Consider the following 18,782-nt stretch of genomic DNA (forward strand, 5'->3'; position numbering starts at 1 on the left):
GAGTTTGCCCTGCATAAGCTTTATGCAGGGTAAAACGGATTTATCTGGGTTTAGACCCCATTGGGAGTTGGGCATCTGAGTGCTAAAGACAAGCACACTTCTATGAGCTGTTTTCAGGTAAACTTGCAGCTTTGGGACAAGTGATTCAGACCCTGGGTCTGTGTTGAAGTGGACTGGAGTGTCTGGCTCAGCAAGACAGGGTGCTGGAGTCCTGAGCTGGCAGGGAAAACAGAAGCAGGGGTAGTCTTGGCACATCAGGTGGCAGCTCTCAAGGGGGTTTCTGTGATCCAACCCGTCACAGATGTAATTGTCGATTTCAATAAAATATCTGTCTCTCCCCCCTCACCCACCATAGGTTAGGACGGTCTTTCAATTTACACATATTCCCAGCCTGGGTCCAGAGGCCAGGAAGCCACATTTTGAAAAGTGGCTTCTGATTTTATGTGGCTCAATTTTCAGACGCTCAGGTTGAGATGCCTTTTTTCCAGGTGCCACTTATGGATTTAGGTATCCAATAGTAGCACCCAAATTTGGGCCATCACATATTGGCCCAAAACGCTGACTAGGAAATAGGGCTTGACATTTTCCTATCTAGAGTTTCTGTTTTCCCAAACATGAGCAGATAAACTGAAGGATGGGTGGGGGCAGCAACAGTGGTGGGAAATTGGCTGCATCCCTTAACCTCATTTCCAGTCCGTTTAAAATTTAAAACTGTCAATGTTTTGTAACAATAGCGGATCATTGTTCCTGCGTGTAAGCTGGATTCCACTGAAACACATTGTCAGCCTTGACTTCTTTTTATTTTTAATATATCAAAGTTCTTGGACTGGGAATTTCCCTGGTTTTTTTTTAAATGAGCACCAAAAGTTTAAATTGGGTTGGAATATAAGATCCACAGAAGGGGAGCCCTGTTCTCACAGATCCTGTCCAATGCAAGGTCCCCCCTCCTGTAGACTTATCAAGTCTGGCGGGGTTTTGGTTTAAGTTCTCCAAGCTTTGTGGAGAACATCTGGTGCAGAACTTAAGCGTGAGCTCCTCTCTGGGTTTTTATGGGCCCTGGAAACCCAGAGGAGGCATAGCAGGATCAGGATGGCTGGTGCTGGGCTTAGGCATGAGGGTTTTGAGGCAGGTGTGGAGATGAGGTGACAGCCAATGTGGCACAAGTCAGCAATGGCTGATGCTGAGACGCAGGAGCAAAGGTAGCAGAGGAGGGATTAGGCATTGGTTGACCCTTCTGACCTTTATGCATGGGGGGTGATGTGGGGCTGGAGGGTCAGAGACGGTCAATAAAGTGCAACACACATAGGCAAAAGGAAACCTTTCCTTCAACCCACCCGGACAAGGCACCTACAACTTCAATACTAATTAACAAAGACGCTCAGCCCCTGCAGACCCGGATATCAATCCACACACGGTGCCCTGGTCAGGGATGGTTTGGGTAGCTACCCAACCAGTGAGCACCTGCAGTCACCGGCAGCAACGCTACTTGCTGTTCTTGGTTTGTTTCTCTTGCGCCATCCGCCTCTGCTTCTGTGCTACGCCGTACGGGACGTGGGCCGCGATGGTGCCACTCTCCTTCGCCCCCTCCACGTGGAACATCTGGTCGTCGAAGAAGATGTGCGGACGGATCTTCTCCAGCAGCGGCCCCTTGGGGGCCCCGGCCAGGAACAGGGCTTCGTCGGTTTCTAGTCCCCAGCTGCGGAGAGTCTTTAGGGCACGAGCCCCAGAGCTGGCAGCGCTCCGGGCAGTGACCAGGTAGGTGCGAATCGGACACTCCAGTCTCAGACCCTTGGAGTAGAACTTCTTCTGCAGCTTCCCCAGGGATTCCAGAAAGCCTTTCAGCGGCCCCTACCCAAGCAAAGAGACACTGTCATTCACAGCTACCTTCATCCCTTCCCCAATCTCCATGCTTTGGGAAAGGCCCTGTCCCTGCTGTGGGAATCCTCTAGCCAAGCATATAGGAACCGAGGCCCAGATCCTCAGAGGTCTTTAGGCACCTAACTCCCATTGAACTCCCCCGTCTTTCACAGCCATCTCCTTGGAAACCCAGCAGCAGCCTCACCCCGCTCTCCCCCCTCGGCTTGTGCCCAGGGCTAATGGAGTGGGAATTGCTGGAGCAGTCAGCCAGTTCTCAGCGCTGCCTGCCCCAGAACTGGTTCCTGGGGCGAGTGGGTCAGGGGGGCGATCGGCCGTACCTGGGCCAGCGGCTTGTTCTCATAAGCCTTTTCGTGTTCAAAGAACATGTCGAGGCCGTGCGCCTTCACAATCTGCTCTGACTCGTCCGAGAAGAGGACGGCGTCCCCGTCAAACGCCACCCGCAGCTGGTTCTCCGACACTTTCACGTCTTTGCTGGGGCTGAACACGGTGGCCGCGGCGATTCCTTGGGGGGGGAACGAGAAAGAAAAGTGACAGGCGGCACATCTCCTCCCACCGTGCTTCCCAGGTCCTCCTACTGCAGAGCCGAGCAACAGAACTGGACACACACAAAGCAGAGACAGGCCAACACTGGTCCTTACATTGGACACTTGCGTCTAGACCCTCACATCAGCATTTAGGAAAGCCAGAGGCACTTCGATACCTAGGTGAAGACATGAGCCCCTGGATGAAGGATCTAGTGTTCTGTTTAGGTGGCAGCCTCCCTCCATGCCCTATTGCTTCACAGCCCTGGGTATGATCTAATATTTAGTGGGGGATGGCGGGGGGGCACGAAGATTGCAGAATTTACACAGGTTTCTATCATTTGTTGCTGCATATCTTACAGGTGCTTTCAGCACCTCAGCCGTTCCCACCAGCATGGAAGGAGTCAGTATCCATCCAGCAGCCGGCTGAGGAGAGCAGCCCACCTGCACTTTGAGAAGCTATAGATATCAGCAGATGCTGTTGTCTCCAGGGGAACGAGAGGTCCCACATGGCCTCAGCAAGGGCAGAGGTGTGATGGAGACAGGGTGTGGGACGCCTCCGCTACCCAGCTGCTGCACAGACCCAGAGGATGGAGATCCCGGGGCTGCAGGTCCTTACACCGCTCTCGCAGAGCGATGTGATGTGGGCTGTGCCCGCCACCCACTACCACCCAGGGTTTGACCGTCACACTCACCCTCTTCAATGGCCTCACTCACTTTCTCGGCGTCAGAGGAGAGGTACAGGTTGGTGTGATAGGCCTTCAGGTAGCAAGTGGGGCTGTTCCCTCCCGTCATGCAGAACCTCTCGATGAACAGATCTGAGGACGGACGGACGCACCAAATTAGCTGGGATGGGCCAGCAAGGGCCCAGGCTGTTATCCAGCGCTATGGCGTGTAGGGGGCCCAGCAGCTGCCACTAGTGGGGGAGTGAACTAGACGGGGGATTTGCTCCGCCTCTGACGCCAGGCCAGAGGAAAGAGATGGCAAATGAGCACAGGGCAGCCTGGCCACCAGAAGATGGGGGCCCCATGGCTGCTGGCAATGGTGATGCTCAGGCCAGCCCTGTCACAGATGCTGACACAGTAGCGCTGCTTGGACACAACGCCTTCTACCTAGTAGCTGTTGCCACTTGTTTCCCAACACCTGTCAGTAACCCCTTCACCGAGCCCCTGCACCACACTACACTTAGCAGTGTCCTCCTGTGAGCCATCCTCCTCCCAGACACAGGAAAGCCCCAAAGGGGCACGTGGTATTGAGTCAATATTGACATACATAGAGACAGGGCATCCTAGTGGCGAGGACACTAGGCTGTGACTCCAGAGGCCTGGGCTCTAATCCCAGCTCTGCCACTAGCCTGCGGAGTGACTTTGGGCAAATCACTTCACCGCCCTTTGCCTCAGTTTCTCCACCTGTAAAATGGGGATAACGTCACTGACCTGCTTGTAAAGCACTTTGAGATCTACTGAGGCAAAGTGCTAGACAAGAGCTAATTATTATTATACTGCTTCTATACCCACCCATCATTCCTTCCATTCCCTCCAAGAGTTATTCACTCCAAGAACTCAGATCTAAACTAGGGATATGGCAAAATCAAGGTTGGTTTGAGTTTGGCAGAACCTCATCAGATGGCTTTTGATCCTGGAAAGGACCCAAGTGTGGTTTGATCCAGTTCTCGTTCCATCCAAGTGCCCAGGAACTGCATAAACTGCTCTGATTTTGGCTTAATCCTCCCAAGAAGAGATGGCCCAAAATGGGGCTGATGTTGCCAAACTCCCATTTACCAAAGCAGAACCCAGGTTGATTCAGACCTGGATCCCATTTTATTGGTACCCTCGAAGATTGGAGAGGGTTAGTTTACAACCATCTTTAGTCTAAGCCACAGGAGACTGGGGCTTGCTGGGTGGTTTAACGGAACAGCAGGGGGAACAGAAGATAAAGCTTTGCCCTCCAGCTTCTCCACCATCACAGCCACTAACCAAAGACCCAGTGGCCACCAGCTCCCAAGTCATTTCAATGGTTCTGGCTCAGGGTCGTTCCGTGCTTACTGTGATGATTGATGCTGTTGATCAGGCGGACTCCGACCTGGGCGTGGTTATTGGTCATGAGGACAATATCAAAGAGTTCTTCGCTGTCGGGGTAGAGCTCTCGCAACTGAGTGTTGACAGCTTCAAGGGCCTACAAGACCAAAGAAAGAGGGAAGAGTGATCTAGCCACCAGCTCACGCACATGCTCCTTAACAAGAGAAGTGGACGGGGGAGAGCTGAAACCTGATGCCCACTGATTGACTATAGGCAGATAGAGCCATATGTAAACGTGTTCCCATCTGCCCTCTACTACTATCTGGGTAGCTATGAACAGAGATGCCAAAGGTTGGTCGGAACTCATCTAGGTATGTCCCTCAAGTGGAGTTAGCAATTTGTTTCCCCATGATGTATATGTTTCCTACGTTCTCATCTTTTAAAAATAAATTTGACAGCACTAGCTACTCCTGCTTGTGCCCCATCTTGCCCATCAGGGCCGGTGCAAGGAAGTTTCGCGCCCTAGGCGAAACTTCCACTTTGCGCCCCCCCCCCAGCCCTGCGGCAGCTCCCCCCCCCGCCCTGAGGCGCCCCCCCGCGGCAGTTCCACCCCCCCGAGGTGCCCCCCCCCCTCCCCGTGGCAGCTCCCTCACCTCTGCTCCACCTCCTCCCGAGCACACCGCCCCCACTCTAATTCTCCTCCCCTCCCAGGCTTGCGGCGCCAAACAGCTGATTGGCGCTGCAAGCCTGGGAGGCGGGAGAAGTGGAGCGGCGACCGCGCGCTCCGGGAGGGGGCGTAGCAGAGATGAGCTGGGGTGGGGAGCTGCTGCACAGCTCCCCAGGCCGGGGGGGTGGGGAGCTGCCGCGGGGCTCCCCACCCCAGCTCATCTCTGCTACGCCCCCTCCCCGAGCACGCCGCCCCCGCCAGCAATGACAATAACTGCATGGAGCGGCCGCTGCGCTGGGAGAGGGAGTCTGAGCCGCACATGTCAGCGCGCCGCCGGCAGCCCAGCCCAGGAACGCTGTAAAAAAAAAATTGGGGGCACCGCTTTTTGGCGCCCCCAAATTTTGGCGTCCTAGGCAACTGCCTAGTTTGCCTTAATGGTAGCACTGGCCCTGTTGCCCATATTCCATCCATCCATCCGTCCACTACTCCTTTGCTTTCTCTCTGAAATACTGATGCTTTGGCGCTTTCAGAGAAGACAGCCCTGTCAGAAGAGTACCCATATCTCCTTCCTTCATGGCCCTCAAAAGGCAGAGAAAGAGTCTAATCAAATCTTCTACATGACACAAAACAAGGACAGCTCATGACTCCTTGGGCACATCTAAAAAGCTGGCAGTTGGGAAGATTTTTACCTAAACTGAATTTTTCATTTCTAATCCGTGCTGTTCAGTGGAAGCCACTACCCTTAAGTTTTCTCAGGGTATTTTCCTTCTCTCCCTCGGTTTTCTAGATTCTTTTTGAGTTGAATTCTGCTCTCTTACACCAGTGGGAATCCAGAGTAGCCCCACTGTAGCCAGTACACCTATTCTGGATTGATACCAGAGTGATGAGAGCAGAATTCTCTAAGGTTGGTGTTTACCTTCAGTTTTATCCAGGACACTGTGAGCTCAAGTCCTTGTGCCTTGCTCTGGTGGTGAGGGAGTTTGGAAAGGCAAACGAGAGGGTGACCAGATGTCCCGATTTTATAGGGACTGCCAGATTTTTGGGTCTTTTTCTTATATAGGCTCCTATTACCCCCACCCCCTGTCCCGATTTTTCACGCTTGCACTCTGGTCACCCTAGCAAAGGATCTCAGGGGGCTGGAGCAATGGTGCTCACCTTGGCAAATGGGAAGGCAGCGCCGGGTAGGAAGGGTTCATTCTCATGGTCCAGCTGGTATTTCACATATGCCTCCACCCCTTGCTCTGTGTAAATCTTCTGCTCTTCCTCCATGCGGAAGAGAGCCCGCGAGGACACTGCGATTGTTATTGCGTTCTCAGGCTTTGGCTGCATGACAGAGAGAGACAGAAATTGCATCACTAATACATGATACATTTTCCATCCTTGGTCACAGGATGATGGACCCGGTTCCAGCGTGTAGGGGTATCATGAAATGCCAGGCCAGAAACGGAGCACCAGGCCCACCCCTCTCCAAAGTCTAGGAACATCAGTTCTGGATCGTTCTCTAGATCAGAATGTAGGGACTGGGCATGTGTCTATTCAAAACAAACCCATCCCAATCTTCTCACTCCCGATTAAACTCCATCTAGCATAGCCCTGTGGGCCCAAGATTCACACAGACAGATTGCCTCCATTTCACTTGGCTGGGGGTGGGGTGGGGGGGACTGTGTGCTGGGAATCACACACACATCTATATTGCTTGCTTTAAGGTTATAGGCAGAGAGCCAATGCTTGTCAGCACTTCATCCCAAAGTGCATTCTGAGCTGGAACATTTGCACTCCTTGCATTCTGGGGCTCCTCCGAGTTAAGAGATTTCTAGGGTCAGCCTCCTCAGTCCCATGGCCCCTCTGAGCCGAGACATTTCCGTTCCCTGCACTCTCCATCAGGGGTCACTTGGCACTCCCCCAGCTGTTGAAAAACTCTCCATGTTTCCAGCTGAAGGAACTCTGGGGGCCATCTTGCATAGAATGTGATGGGTTTTTGCCTCCTGGTTTCATGCAGCATCTAGTGTCCTTTGACGCGAAAGGCCAAATTCAGACCTGGTGTCCATGAGTGCAACTCAGCTGAAGACCATGAATGGCACCTGATTAGACCTGGCATAATGTGGTCCTTAGGACGTGTCTATACCAAATTATGAAGTTACGGCAGGGGCATCAAATGAACAGAATAGCTGCTGTGTCTCCTGTGATGCTGCAAAACTTCGACAGATAGAAGTATCCTCCCCATTCCCCTGTCATTCTGGCATTCATGAGGCACCTTTCCCCCAAGTGCCCAGCACTGTTGCTGCAAACAGGGGCTTCTGGGTAATTTTAAAACACTAAGCACTGCATTGTGGGAGGGAGTTCAGAAAACCACTTGACCCAGTGCAGTGGCAATGCTCGGAGCTTCCCATCAACACTGGGAAGAAACCATCACAGACTGTGTCAGGTCAGCCAGAACTGAGCTACTATAAAGTCTTTGTCCCAGGCTTCAAAACCAGCCAGTACCGGCAATGCTTGGAAAACGCCTGAGGAAGGGCTGTCATGTCTGGATGGAGGGCAGTGAACGGGTATTGCAAGCCCAGGGTAAGCCAAACCACCCTTGATTAGCAATCGTTATTAATCTTTAAAGGCTTGATCAACACCCCACTGAAGAAATCAAGAAGAGTCTTGTCATGGACTTCCATTAGGCGCGGCTCGGGCCCTGACACGTTTATTGCGCTGGAGGGGGGATTGGCACCTTGCTGAGGGGATGAAGACACCATCTCCCCCCAGAGGCGTTTACACTCTCAGCTCTGAGTCGGAGAGAGGATATTAATCTCACGCCAGCCACGGAGGCGAAGTTGTGATGTGCTTGTGGCGTCTCAAAAGCAAAATGGCTTCTCCGCGGCAACTCGCTGGTTGACAAAACAATTGGAAAGGATCCTGAACGGTGACTCTTCTGCAGACAGCCCAGCGACGTGCTGCCAAGAATCTAACAAAGCCGATCCCTCCTCGCCTGCAGCAAAGCCTGTGACACTACGGGGGGCGGGCACTCGCAGAGAAAGCAAACATTGGCTCCTGGGCAGTATTTTTATGGCCTCTGGGAATAAGTCATCTCTGCCACGCATGATTTAGCGGTGTCCAGGAGGAGAACTCCATCTGAGACAGGGAAACCAGCCTGGCCTCTGTTTTGATGGGGAAATTTTAAATGAGACCCCCCCCAACACCTTCAGAGTTCCCTCCAGCACAGAGACCATCTGCAGGGGAGAGGGCCGGAATTGGCAGAGAATCTCTGAATCCTAGGTCAGACAACAGCTGAGCACACTGTGGCTAACAGCGCCGCCACCCTGGACTTCTCTGACCCACTCCTTGGAAACAAACCCAATACAATAAATCAGGTTGATGCTGGGGAACAATCTAGCCTCTTGTGTTCCTTTGTCCTGAGAAAGACTGGGCCAAACCAAACCCTACTCCCAGTTGCACCAGCGCAACTCCAGCGGCAGCAGTGGAGTTGCAGCGGCCAGGGCCGGCTCTAGGATTTTTGCCGCTCCAAGCAGAAACAATTTTGGTCGCCCCCCCACCCCCCATTTTTTTCTTACCCCACCCCCGGCCCCGCCTCAGCTCCGCCCCTTCCCCAAATCCCCAGCCCTGCCTCCTCCCCCCAGGCTCTCAAGCCTAGGATGGAGGGGGAGAAGCGGCGTGCGCGCCGCGGCCACTCGGAGTCTCCCCCTCCCTCCCAGGCTCTCAAACCTGGGAGGGAGGGGGAGCAGCGGCGTGCGAATCAGCTGTTTCGCGCACCGCGGCCGCTCGGGATCTCCCCCTCCCTCCCAGGCTCTCAAACCTGGGAGGGAGGGGGAGCAGCGGCGCGCGAATCAGCTGTTTCGCGCACCCTGGTGCGCGAGCGGCAGCAGCGGAGGTGAGGTAGGGTGGCTGGGGCACATTTTTAGGGGCAGCATTCTGGCGCCGGCCAGGCCGCCCCTAAAAATGTGCTGCCCCAAGCACCAGCTTGTTTTGCTGGTGCCTAGAGCCGGCCCTGGCAGCGGCATAGCTGAGAGCAGAATTAGGCCCACTGTGTTTTCAAGACAGCCCCAAAAATCGGAATTTGGCATCTCTTGCACGTATAGAGACATACGGTAAGGGATTTTATGCTTCGGGACACAGCAGTTTAGCTGATTGCAAGGTATTACTGATGCATTATGCTGAGTGCATTGGCTTGACTGATCCCACTCTCTGTTAGATTATTTAGGAATTATTAGTTTAAGTCAATATTAGAGAGAGATGACACGGCCCGGCTACAACAATCTATTGCTCATCTCGAGGCACCAGCGAAGGGCCCAGTTCCATTGTTATCAGAGCCGCTTTGAAATGCGAGGGCGTGTGGACAGTGAACTGCAGCATGCAGTTTCCCGTGATTTCATGTAAAGAGGTTTGAGGGGCTGAACCTGGATGAAAACCTATGGCCAGAGGTTAAGATTTGGGGGATATTGAAGGGCGGGGGTTATTATACCGAGACAGTGAAAACTAGAAACCAGACAGTACGGAACAGTGTGTTAGATGGGCCCAACCCCAGTAGGGGCAAAATTTTCAAAAGTGCCTAAGTGATTTAAGTGCCTCAGTCCCATTTTCAGATGCCATTTGGGCACTTCAGAGCCTAAGTCTCATTGAAAGTCAATGGAGTTTAGGAAGGGACGTGCTTAAGAGCCAGATTTTCAAAGCGATTCAGGTATCTAGCAATGCAGACAGGCACCTAGCAAGACTTCCAAAGGCACCTCCCATGGGTTTTAGGCACTTTGGTGCCTAAAAACCTTTTCCAAAAGTACCTAAGAGTGAGATTTTCAATGTTACTCTCGGTTTATTTCAGCTCTGATTTCTAGGCTTCCTGCTTACTAGGTTGTCCTGGCCAATATTGCTGTTATTTTGCTGTCGGTATAGGTAGATGAGCTGGTGTCATTCCCAGGCTCAAACACAGTCCACACGCTTTGCAAAGTCCAAACTCACCCCCACCCCCCGAGCATTTGACTTTATTAAAAACAGCAACACGAGAACAAAGATTAGCTCAATCCTTCTCGGCAGGCTCGGCTGCTCTGAAGGCTTGGGCCTTCTCCAGCCTGCTCAGCCCTGATCCTCTACCACCCCTAGAGTGTCACTCCCACCTCCCCTGCACCCAGCTGGGCTGAAGAGCCACCTGCCTCAGAGCATTAACACAACCCACCTACTCCTCTCTCAGCAGGATCAATGCCAGCGAACAAAGCGATTTAGGCAGATGCTGCCAGGCCGGCCCACGGTAATTATACAGCCCAGAAAACCGCCTTGCAGACAATAAACTGTGGAAGTGTCCCTAAGCAGTGTTCATACCCCAGGGCAGTGACCTGAAACCAACAGGACCCTTTCAATATAGCTAAAACAATGGGACAAATTCTCCTCTCCAGCATTCCGAGCTTCACAGATGTACCCGAGAGGATTTGGGATCAATTGTTCTACAGGGATGTGCATGGACTGTTGTTCCCTAAAATGACTTCTCCTGGGCTTTGCTGGCGTGGTTATCCAGGACCTCCGATATCACGGTCATGGGGGACCATAGAAGAACCTTAGAGGGGAGAATTCCTTCTCTCCCACTAGCCCAGGATTTTGGCCTAGTAGCATAGCACACCAAATACATAATTCACATGTAGCAAATAGTAGCAAATTTGCCATTTTAAGATCAGTTACCCAGGGGGCCTTAGTCAGTTATTAACTAGTCATGGGCCAGCTCTTAACTCTAATTTGCATTAATAACTCCAGTGTCATGGTGTGACGAACTGGGACTGTTCTTAATGTGGTCTTTGAATGCTGACAGGGGAGAGTGGCTAGGATAGTCTGCATTGGGGGATGGGAGACTGACCTACGGAGAATACCTGAGCATGTAACATGAGAACCCAGGAGGGGGCTGGGGCCAGGTGACACCTTTGCCCGGGAAACTGAACAAAGGCTGTGGGAGGGGGTCGCTGAAGGCAGAGTTTCGGGAGGTAGCTAGTGACCATGGCTGGGAGGCAGAGAGGGCTCTGACCTCCCAGGGGGGCTAGGGTGCCCGGGGACCCCAAGAGGGACCTAACTGAGGAGTATCCTGTTGTCTGCGCCTGCAAGACCTGTCTTGGACTGTATTCCTGTCATCTAAATAAACCTTCTGCTTTACTGGCTGGCTGAGAGTCATGGTGGATCGCAGGAAGCCGGGGGTGCAGGGCCCTGAGTCCCCCATACTCCGTGACACATGGGTCATTTATGAGCTAAGATATTAATTAATAACTATTAGAGGTCCCGGGTCAGTTCGTCACTAGCCTTTGGCAGTTAATCCAGTTCATGGGCACAGCTGTTATTACCTAAATTAGTTTTCTGGGTAAACCAAGTCGGGCTATAGGACATTTGTATCCGTTTCCTGGTACATGGCGGACAGCAGGGAAATGCATCCTCCAGTAATAGCTGTTTAAGAATTTCCTGCAAGATGAAACTGGGTCAGTGTTGTGAATGTCACAACTACTTAGTTTGATCAGACAAACCCAGGGGGCTCTGGAAAGCCATGCCACGTGCCTTTTCAAAGCCGCTGGGGTTGGCGTGGTATGGCACAGAGAAATCTGGCTCTGGTCTCATACATGCATGTATCTCTGTGCTGCACACACCTTGCATGTATGGCTATGCGCCACTGACGCCCTCGTCTTGTGTAGCTGTTTACAAGATGCTCCAGGTTCTCTCCTTGCTATTTAAAGGTACAGGCCCCCCAAGGGGTAAATTTCAAAGGTAATAAACGCAGCAAGAAATGGGTCATTAAGCCAGATACACCAGAAATGTAGGGTGGGATACAATTGGGTATCCCCCTGTTGTTTTGTAGCAGTGGACAGGCAGAGCTGTCCAGCAGTCCAGCACCACGCTTCCACCCTCTGGGGACATATAACCTGTTGAATCCTGTTCACGCCTGTTAAATAATACTGTGCACCTCTAGAATACTGTCTATAGAAGGACCGTACATGCTAATGAATTAAGCGTCACAATTCATGCTGGTCAGTTAACAGAATTTCCCTTCTGTAGGAAACTCCAACCGTTACAATAACATTTTGTTCCAGTTCGGAGCAAAGTCCGAAATTTTAAAGTTCCCACAAGACAAATGCTTCCAAAATCAAAATTTTGGGGTAAAAAACTAAATGTTTCAATAAGTCACTTCAATGCAACTTTTATATTGCAATATTAAGTGGCCTATATACACATCACATTAACAGAATATTTAAATTCACATTTTAATACAAGTCCAAATGAAATCAAAGTGGCACGATTGAAATGTTTCAACTCCCCCCTCCCCTCATCGAGAAGTGTCACAAAACCAGCCCATTCCACAAGAAACATTTCCATTTTGATAAAACTGCAGTTTTAATAGAAGATTGTTCCAGCGCTTATTTTTTTACCTGCTCTATTTACCACCCTTCCGTCTGGGGGAAGTCAGCTCTTAGCTCTACTTTATGGATGGGCAACCAAGGCTTGGAGAGTAAGATATTTGCCCACAGTCAGATGGCAATCCTGGGGCAGAGGCAGGAAAAGAACCCAGGAGTCCACACTCCCACTCCTGTGCTTTATCCACTAGACTGCGCTGCCTCTCCTCCTAATAAACAGTTGTATTCTTTAGTGACCTCCTAGCCACACTTCGTATGCGCTGTCAGACCACACGGGACCCTACGCAGCATCCCACCCCAGCGTGACCTTCAGTGACCTTCATCTGGTGTGGGGATCCTTGGGGCCAGGAGACTGGATAGTTCAGAATAAACACTGTTTATCCTCAGAGCCACATTCAAGGGTACTCAAGGTCAGTTAATGCTCGTCATCAAACAGTGTCTGGAAAGCAGCTCGAGGGCTTTGCTGAGCTGAATCAAACTGAATTCTGCATTTTGGAATTTTACAAAAAAAAAAAACAGGTCAGCTGTTCTACCCTCTTCCTTTGCCATTGGAGGATCAGACCGAAGGCTGCATCAGCAGAGGATTAATAAAGAGCTTAACAGAAATATTATAGGCGGATAGTGAAGGGGAAGATGGTGCTGTGCTCTAGGGCTCTGTTCATGTCTGCACTCAGCATCTTAAGACAAGGACAGAAGGGCAGCCAGGTACGAAGCACTAGCCATCAGCAAACAATGCAATGCAGAGAGATGCTACAAGGGGATTTAAACCTTTGGGGACTGCAGATGTATGTCTAATCCTCCTCCCAAGCAGTCATTGGGCTAGCAGTCTGGAAAGTACCTGCTTCCTTTAAGCCATTATCGCAGCTTCAGTGATTTGGGTTTTGTACAATCACATCTGTACACATTATACCAGCACTTTCTATCTCCTTGGATGCACTGGTTATGTAGTGAGCAAGCCAACAGCTCCCATCGTTCCTTACCAGTCGCCCCTACCCTCCCGCAGTCTTTATTTTCTTAGAAAAGCTTTAGCCCTAAGCAGAGAGTTACGTTAAAATAAAAACACTTCAAACACAGAAAGAAAAATAGAGAAATGAGAGGGGGGAATGATTAAAACTAAGAATATTGTACATTTCTATAGTGCCTCTCATCCCACAGCACTTCAGATTACGTATACTCAGCATCGCTGAAATGCAGCCAACTCTGGGGTGGAGAATGATGGCCAACTGGCACACAGTGCAGGAATTTTGGCCAGGATCCCAGAGAGGGGGAAGGGGGCACATCTTCTTAAAGAAAGCGTTAACGTCCTCCGAGGACAGGCAGAATGAAGGTCTCATCTGAAAGACCCAGCACTGCTTTATCCTCCTCAAAAAGATGAAGGGCTGAGACAATTCTGCCAGGATTTCCAGGGAGTCTATGTATTTCAACCTTCATACTTATAACTGCAAGTGATCCCTTCCATCAAAGACAGCTTCAAACGTTGCACCAGATGGCGCTCCTCTAATCCGGTCACCTAATCCTGTTACATGAGTGCTGCTGTGGTTACAATTCCTAAATACCCTTCCAAGAGTTGATGGCCAAGCCCCGGAAATCCTGGATGCCACCAAAAACCCAGACCGGAGATCTGACTTCCAGTTAGCAAAGGTACAGGAGTTTGGGACATATAGAGTGCTGGCTCCCATGCTGGTACCAAGGAACGTGCAGAGATCCCTGAACTTCACAGGAATTGAGGGGAAATCCCAGCTTGAGGGGGACATGTCCTGCGCAGCCAGACAGAGAAACACCTTAAACACACACAAGGAGCAGGCGAGGCTGAAGTTGATGAATCGAGAAGCAGGCAGACGGCATCCTGGGAAAATGGAGCATTGCAGAACAAAGCGCTGCCCTGACTTGGTATCTCCAGATATGGCTCATCTCGTGTTTGCCACTCAGTGAGCAGCTGCCATGACCTTGGGCAGCTCCTGAGAGCCTCCAGGTGTCCAGCCTGGCATCTCGAGGACAGCTCAGGAGCGGGCAGCCTGTTCTGAATTGGCACTGATAGACTGTTCACCAAAACAGGACAAAACCCATAAGGCCCTTCCAGCCAGGGTGTGTCTGTTCCCTAGTGTCTAAAGCCCCATTGCTTGGACCAGTTAAAACAAGACTGAGCAATGCACTAGTCATTCTTCCCCTCCTCTGGGACCCGATTCCATCATCTCACGGTCAGGAAATTTCTCTGGGCATTCACCCTACATTTTCCCTTTCCTAATTTCCCCCCATTTCTCCTCGTTCTACCCCTCAGGCCAGCCTAAGTCATCCCTCGTCCTCCTCTCAAATATTTGCAAACTTCTCTCCCCGTTGGGGGCCCATCACCATAACAGGCGTTTCATGCTTTCCTCACAAGTGCCTGAACCTCTCGGATCATTTCTCTTGCCCTTCTCTGAAGTCCCTCCAGTTTGTCAATAACCTTCTGATCACAAGGGGCGCAGAACTGAACGCCGGATTCCCCCTGGGGATGAAAACGTGCTCGCTTTTAAGACGGTGTTAGGGTAACACAGTCATTTATTGTTACTACTAAAGGAATGGGATTTTTATTTATACACTATGGGCCAGAGCCTCAGCTGGTGTGTGACTCGACCCGGATGAGCGTGAGTTCCAGGGCCCAGGCTGTGTCTGATCCACAGTCTGTCATGCTCAAGCCGGAGCAGCTCACGCTTTTAGTTCTGGAGATTGCCGGTTCAGTCATTGGCGGGTCGGCCAAGACGGGGCTGTCACAGTATCCAATTTACCCCAGCTGAGAATCCGGACCGATATTTATGAACACAAAAATGATAAAAAATTAATATGACCCGAGGCTGGAACTGTGCAGGTGTCATGCTGAGGATTGCAAATGCACCCTCAAGAAAACCCTCTCTCTGGGATGTCAGTTGCAGGAGTTTAGGGGACAGCTGTCCCTGAGCCCAGCCACAAACTGTAACAGGAACACTACGGCATAGCTGTGAGTGACTCTTACTGACTCTCCGTTGCAGCAGGTGCCCCCAGGCCTTTGGCGCTTGTTTCTTTCCCATCTCCAGACACTTTGCACCCATCAGTCCCTGCAGAGTAGTTCTCAAAGGCTTCTGGGTAACAATGGACCTGACCAACACAATTGAGACATTGATCTGGATTCAGACCCTCCCCTCCCTCCAAGTTCAGAGATGCCTGGATCTGGCATTTTGGTTTGGCCCATTAGAGAGATAGGGATCCGGTGTGAAATCTGCATCCAGCTCCAGCTCTGGATTCCAGCTCCTTCTCCAACACTTCAGGAGGATTTAGTTCCAGGGTCCCGTCTTGGGACCAGTTGTACGTCGGGGGGCAGGCAGCGTCAGCACCAGGTGGCAGCAAAGACAAATGGGTTCAGCTCCTTTGGAGACATGGATATGGGATCAGCCCTCTAAGGAGGGCGAAGAGGATTTATTCTGCAGGGAAAGGCTGGAGCCGCATGACTTGGGGCAAGGGGACAGTTATACTTGATGGCAGAACTGGGACTCTGCTAAGGAGAGAGGGGAGGGGAGCAGCACTTGAAGGGAAAATGAGTTTTCTCAGGGGCTGCCTTGGTCCTGGGTGCTATTTACAGATGGATCATTTTCACCTCTTGGTTCTCATACATGGGGTCACTGGAGAGGGTTCTGAGGCCATTCAAAGCCATTGTAAGCATCATGGAATGATGGGTCTAAGTCCTAACCCAGCCCTAGGGGTTGGAGGGAGACCCAAGGCAGCAGTGAGAACCAGCACTGCTGGGGGGGCTGACAGGGGCCCACTGGGAAGAGCACTGAAAAGGAGTGGAATTGGGAGGAAGAGACTAGATAGGGGCCTGGAAAAAGGTGTGTGTGTGGGGGGGGGGGGGGTAGATGGAATGATGCTTTATGGGAGGCCTCAAAGCCTAGGTGCCTCTGGGCCCAATTTAATGCACCTGTGACCCCCATTAGCTGTTTACAGCCCCACGACGTCACCCTCTTCCTGCCTACTCCACATTCAGTTCCGCGGCTATGGAAATCAAGGGCTCTCTACTAGCATCATCAGCCCCCATCCCCACCAGCTCTCGGGACTGGAAGATGTCCCCGAGTCTCTTCACCCGTCTCTCTCGCCTGGTCTTATATCCAACAAGCAGCAGGGCTGTGGGATCAGCTGGCGTCATTCCAGGATCCCAGCTCTGACATGGAGACCACTCCCAGCACAGAGCAGAGAGGACGGGCATTTCCCCTGGGCCTGCGAAGGCAGCGCAGACAGAGGGACAGAACAGATGACAGACCGACTACTGATACCTAGAAATATCTCTTATACAGACCACAGATCCCTGGGGGCCCCACCAAGCGCTGAGGGGTCAGATTAAAGTTCACTGCAATGGCTGGGATGCTTATGCGTTTTCAGAACACTATATAAATAATACAGGGAAATGCCTTGCACCCATTCATCATGGGCTGTGACAGCTGCCTCGCGGGGTGTGCCCAGCTGCGTCTGAGCGCAACAGAGCTGCAATGGAAGCTCTCTGCATGGCTGTTGGCACCTGCACCTCCCAGCCTGCCTGAAACCAGCCCGCGGGGCAGGAGTTTGAGCTGGGCATGGAGTCATGGCAGATCCCACAGAGAAGATTCCTGGCAATGTGCTCAGAGAGAGGGAGTGTTTTCCAGAGCCCAGGGCTTTTGGTCCCACACTGACTGTGTGACCGTGGGCAACTCACTTAATTGCTCCATGCCTCAGTTTCCCCATCTGTCAGATGGAGATAATACTAATTCCCCACTTTTGAAGGTGTTGAGAGGTCGCATTAATGGCTGAAGCTGTCTGAGGGCCTTGCACGAAAGGGGCAGAGGATCATTGTTATAACCCAGGCTGGCTTATCCCCTCTCAGTTCCCACTACAGCTGTGAAGGCTGAAGCCAGCGACCATCATCCATCTGCAGGATTCAAGGAACCAAACAAGATTTCCACGTAAGGAATGTGCCTGCTGGAGACGATGCCCAGAGCTGGTAGGTCTCCACAGAACTACAGCCTACGAAGTCTCTCTCTGTCCGAGTTCACACCTGAGGTTACAGGTGCGAGACAGAAGTGTTAGCTGGGATCCCCTATAACATGCACTCAGGGCTTATCAGGGGACAAGCCTGCAGGACCATAAACACAGAAATTTCCAGACTGGACCAGACAAGGGGTCTATTGGCTTCAGGACCTTGTCTCTCTCAGTCAGTGGCCAGTACCTTATGCTCCAGAGGCAGGGGCAAGAACCCCAGAAGGGGCATTTAACAAGCAAGCAGCTTGCAGGGAAGTTTATTCCTGACCACAGGTAACTGGAGCAGGCGGGTTTCTACACCTTGTTTTCCAGCCCCAGGTTCCTGTGGAGGTTCTGCTGGTTGTGGGAGTTTCTATTATTAAACCTGTGCCAGCTTAAGGGGTTTACAACTCAGTGCCTATTAGATAACACAGGACTCTTAGACTAAGGGCACAGACAAATGAGATTGAACAGGAGCAGCCACATTCAAATGACATTAACTGGAGCTGCCAGGAGATTCAGCGTTAGGGCTGTCACCCATCCTCAACCCACACCCTTTTACGTGGGCACTGGGGTCCCCCACACTCCAGCAAGGGTACCCAGCGGGGACGATAAGGGGGGTTACAGATGTGGGGAGGTTACGATACGGGGTTACAGATGGAGCTTGGGCCTGGGCTGGGAATCTCCTGCCTTGGCTACGGTGGAATAGCCGGTGTGTTCCGCCTGTGACATGCACCCAGCGGATCTTGCATTGCGTTCAGCAGCTCCCCTGCAGCCGGGCTCCAGGCCCGTCCTCAGCAGGGCAGGAGCAACCGAGCCCAGGGCACCATCCTCCCAGGGCTGAGGCAGGTGGGGCACCAGCCTGCAAAGGCATCTCAGCAAACGATGCAACAGGTCGGGGGGGGGGGGGGTTCAGGTGGCTCAAATCTTGGGGGTTGCCCCTGCTCCCGGCACGGGGAGGGTTTGCTCCCCCCCGCCCCCAGCCCCCAGCCCCAGCCGCAAAGGAAAGGCTCTTACTGGTTTGGGTTTCTTTTTAGGGGTCAGGCTGTCATAGAAAGTCTTGGCTTCCTCCCAGCGCTGCGGCGTCCCGGCCTCCTGCGCCCCGCCGGCCGCTTGGCCATCCGCGGACGAGCCTTTCCCAGCGGCTGCCGGCTCCATCTCCCCGGCTCGGAGCGGGCGGCCGGAGCCGGAGCGCGAGCGGCTGCGCTGCTGGGTCTCCCCGGGACGCGGCGCGCGCGCCTCAGCTCAACTGGCGGGGGCGCTTTATAGGGCCGCCCGCCCTGCGCCTAGATCGGAGGGGCCAGCTGGCTTAACCCGTGCGGCGCTG

At 52.3% G+C, this 18,782-nt stretch overlaps 1 protein-coding gene across 1 annotated transcript; it reads right to left on the minus strand.

Moving 5' to 3' along the window:
* Nucleotides 1-1,482: 1,482 nt before the first annotated feature.
* Nucleotides 1,483-18,613, minus strand: NT5C1A (5'-nucleotidase, cytosolic IA). Its single transcript, XM_065421809.1, has 6 exons — nt 18,473-18,613; nt 6,240-6,407; nt 4,445-4,574; nt 3,095-3,217; nt 2,196-2,380; nt 1,483-1,848 (listed from the first exon to the last, which is right to left on the minus strand). Exons 1-6 carry the CDS (start codon nt 18,611-18,613, stop codon nt 1,483-1,485), a joined length of 1,113 nt encoding a protein of 370 aa, XP_065277881.1.
* Nucleotides 18,614-18,782: the final 169 nt, after the last annotated feature.

This window comes from Emys orbicularis, chromosome 23 (assembly GCF_028017835.1).
Source record: "Emys orbicularis isolate rEmyOrb1 chromosome 23, rEmyOrb1.hap1, whole genome shotgun sequence".
Taxonomy (NCBI): domain Eukaryota; kingdom Metazoa; phylum Chordata; order Testudines; family Emydidae; genus Emys; species Emys orbicularis.

Bases quoted from the DNA above. Each gene is read 5' to 3' on its own strand.
- NT5C1A (XM_065421809.1), bottom strand. From the start codon at position 18,613: ATGGAGCCGGCAGCCGCTGGGAAAGGCTCGTCCGCGGATGGCCAAGCG. The intron at 4,575-6,239 runs GTGAGCACCATT...TTGGTCTTGTAG, and splicing joins CTGCCTTCCCATTTGCCAAG to GCCCTTGAAGCTGTCAACAC. The intron at 3,218-4,444 runs GTAAGCACGGAA...GTCCGTCCTCAG, and splicing joins CAACAGCATCAATCATCACA to ATCTGTTCATCGAGAGGTTC.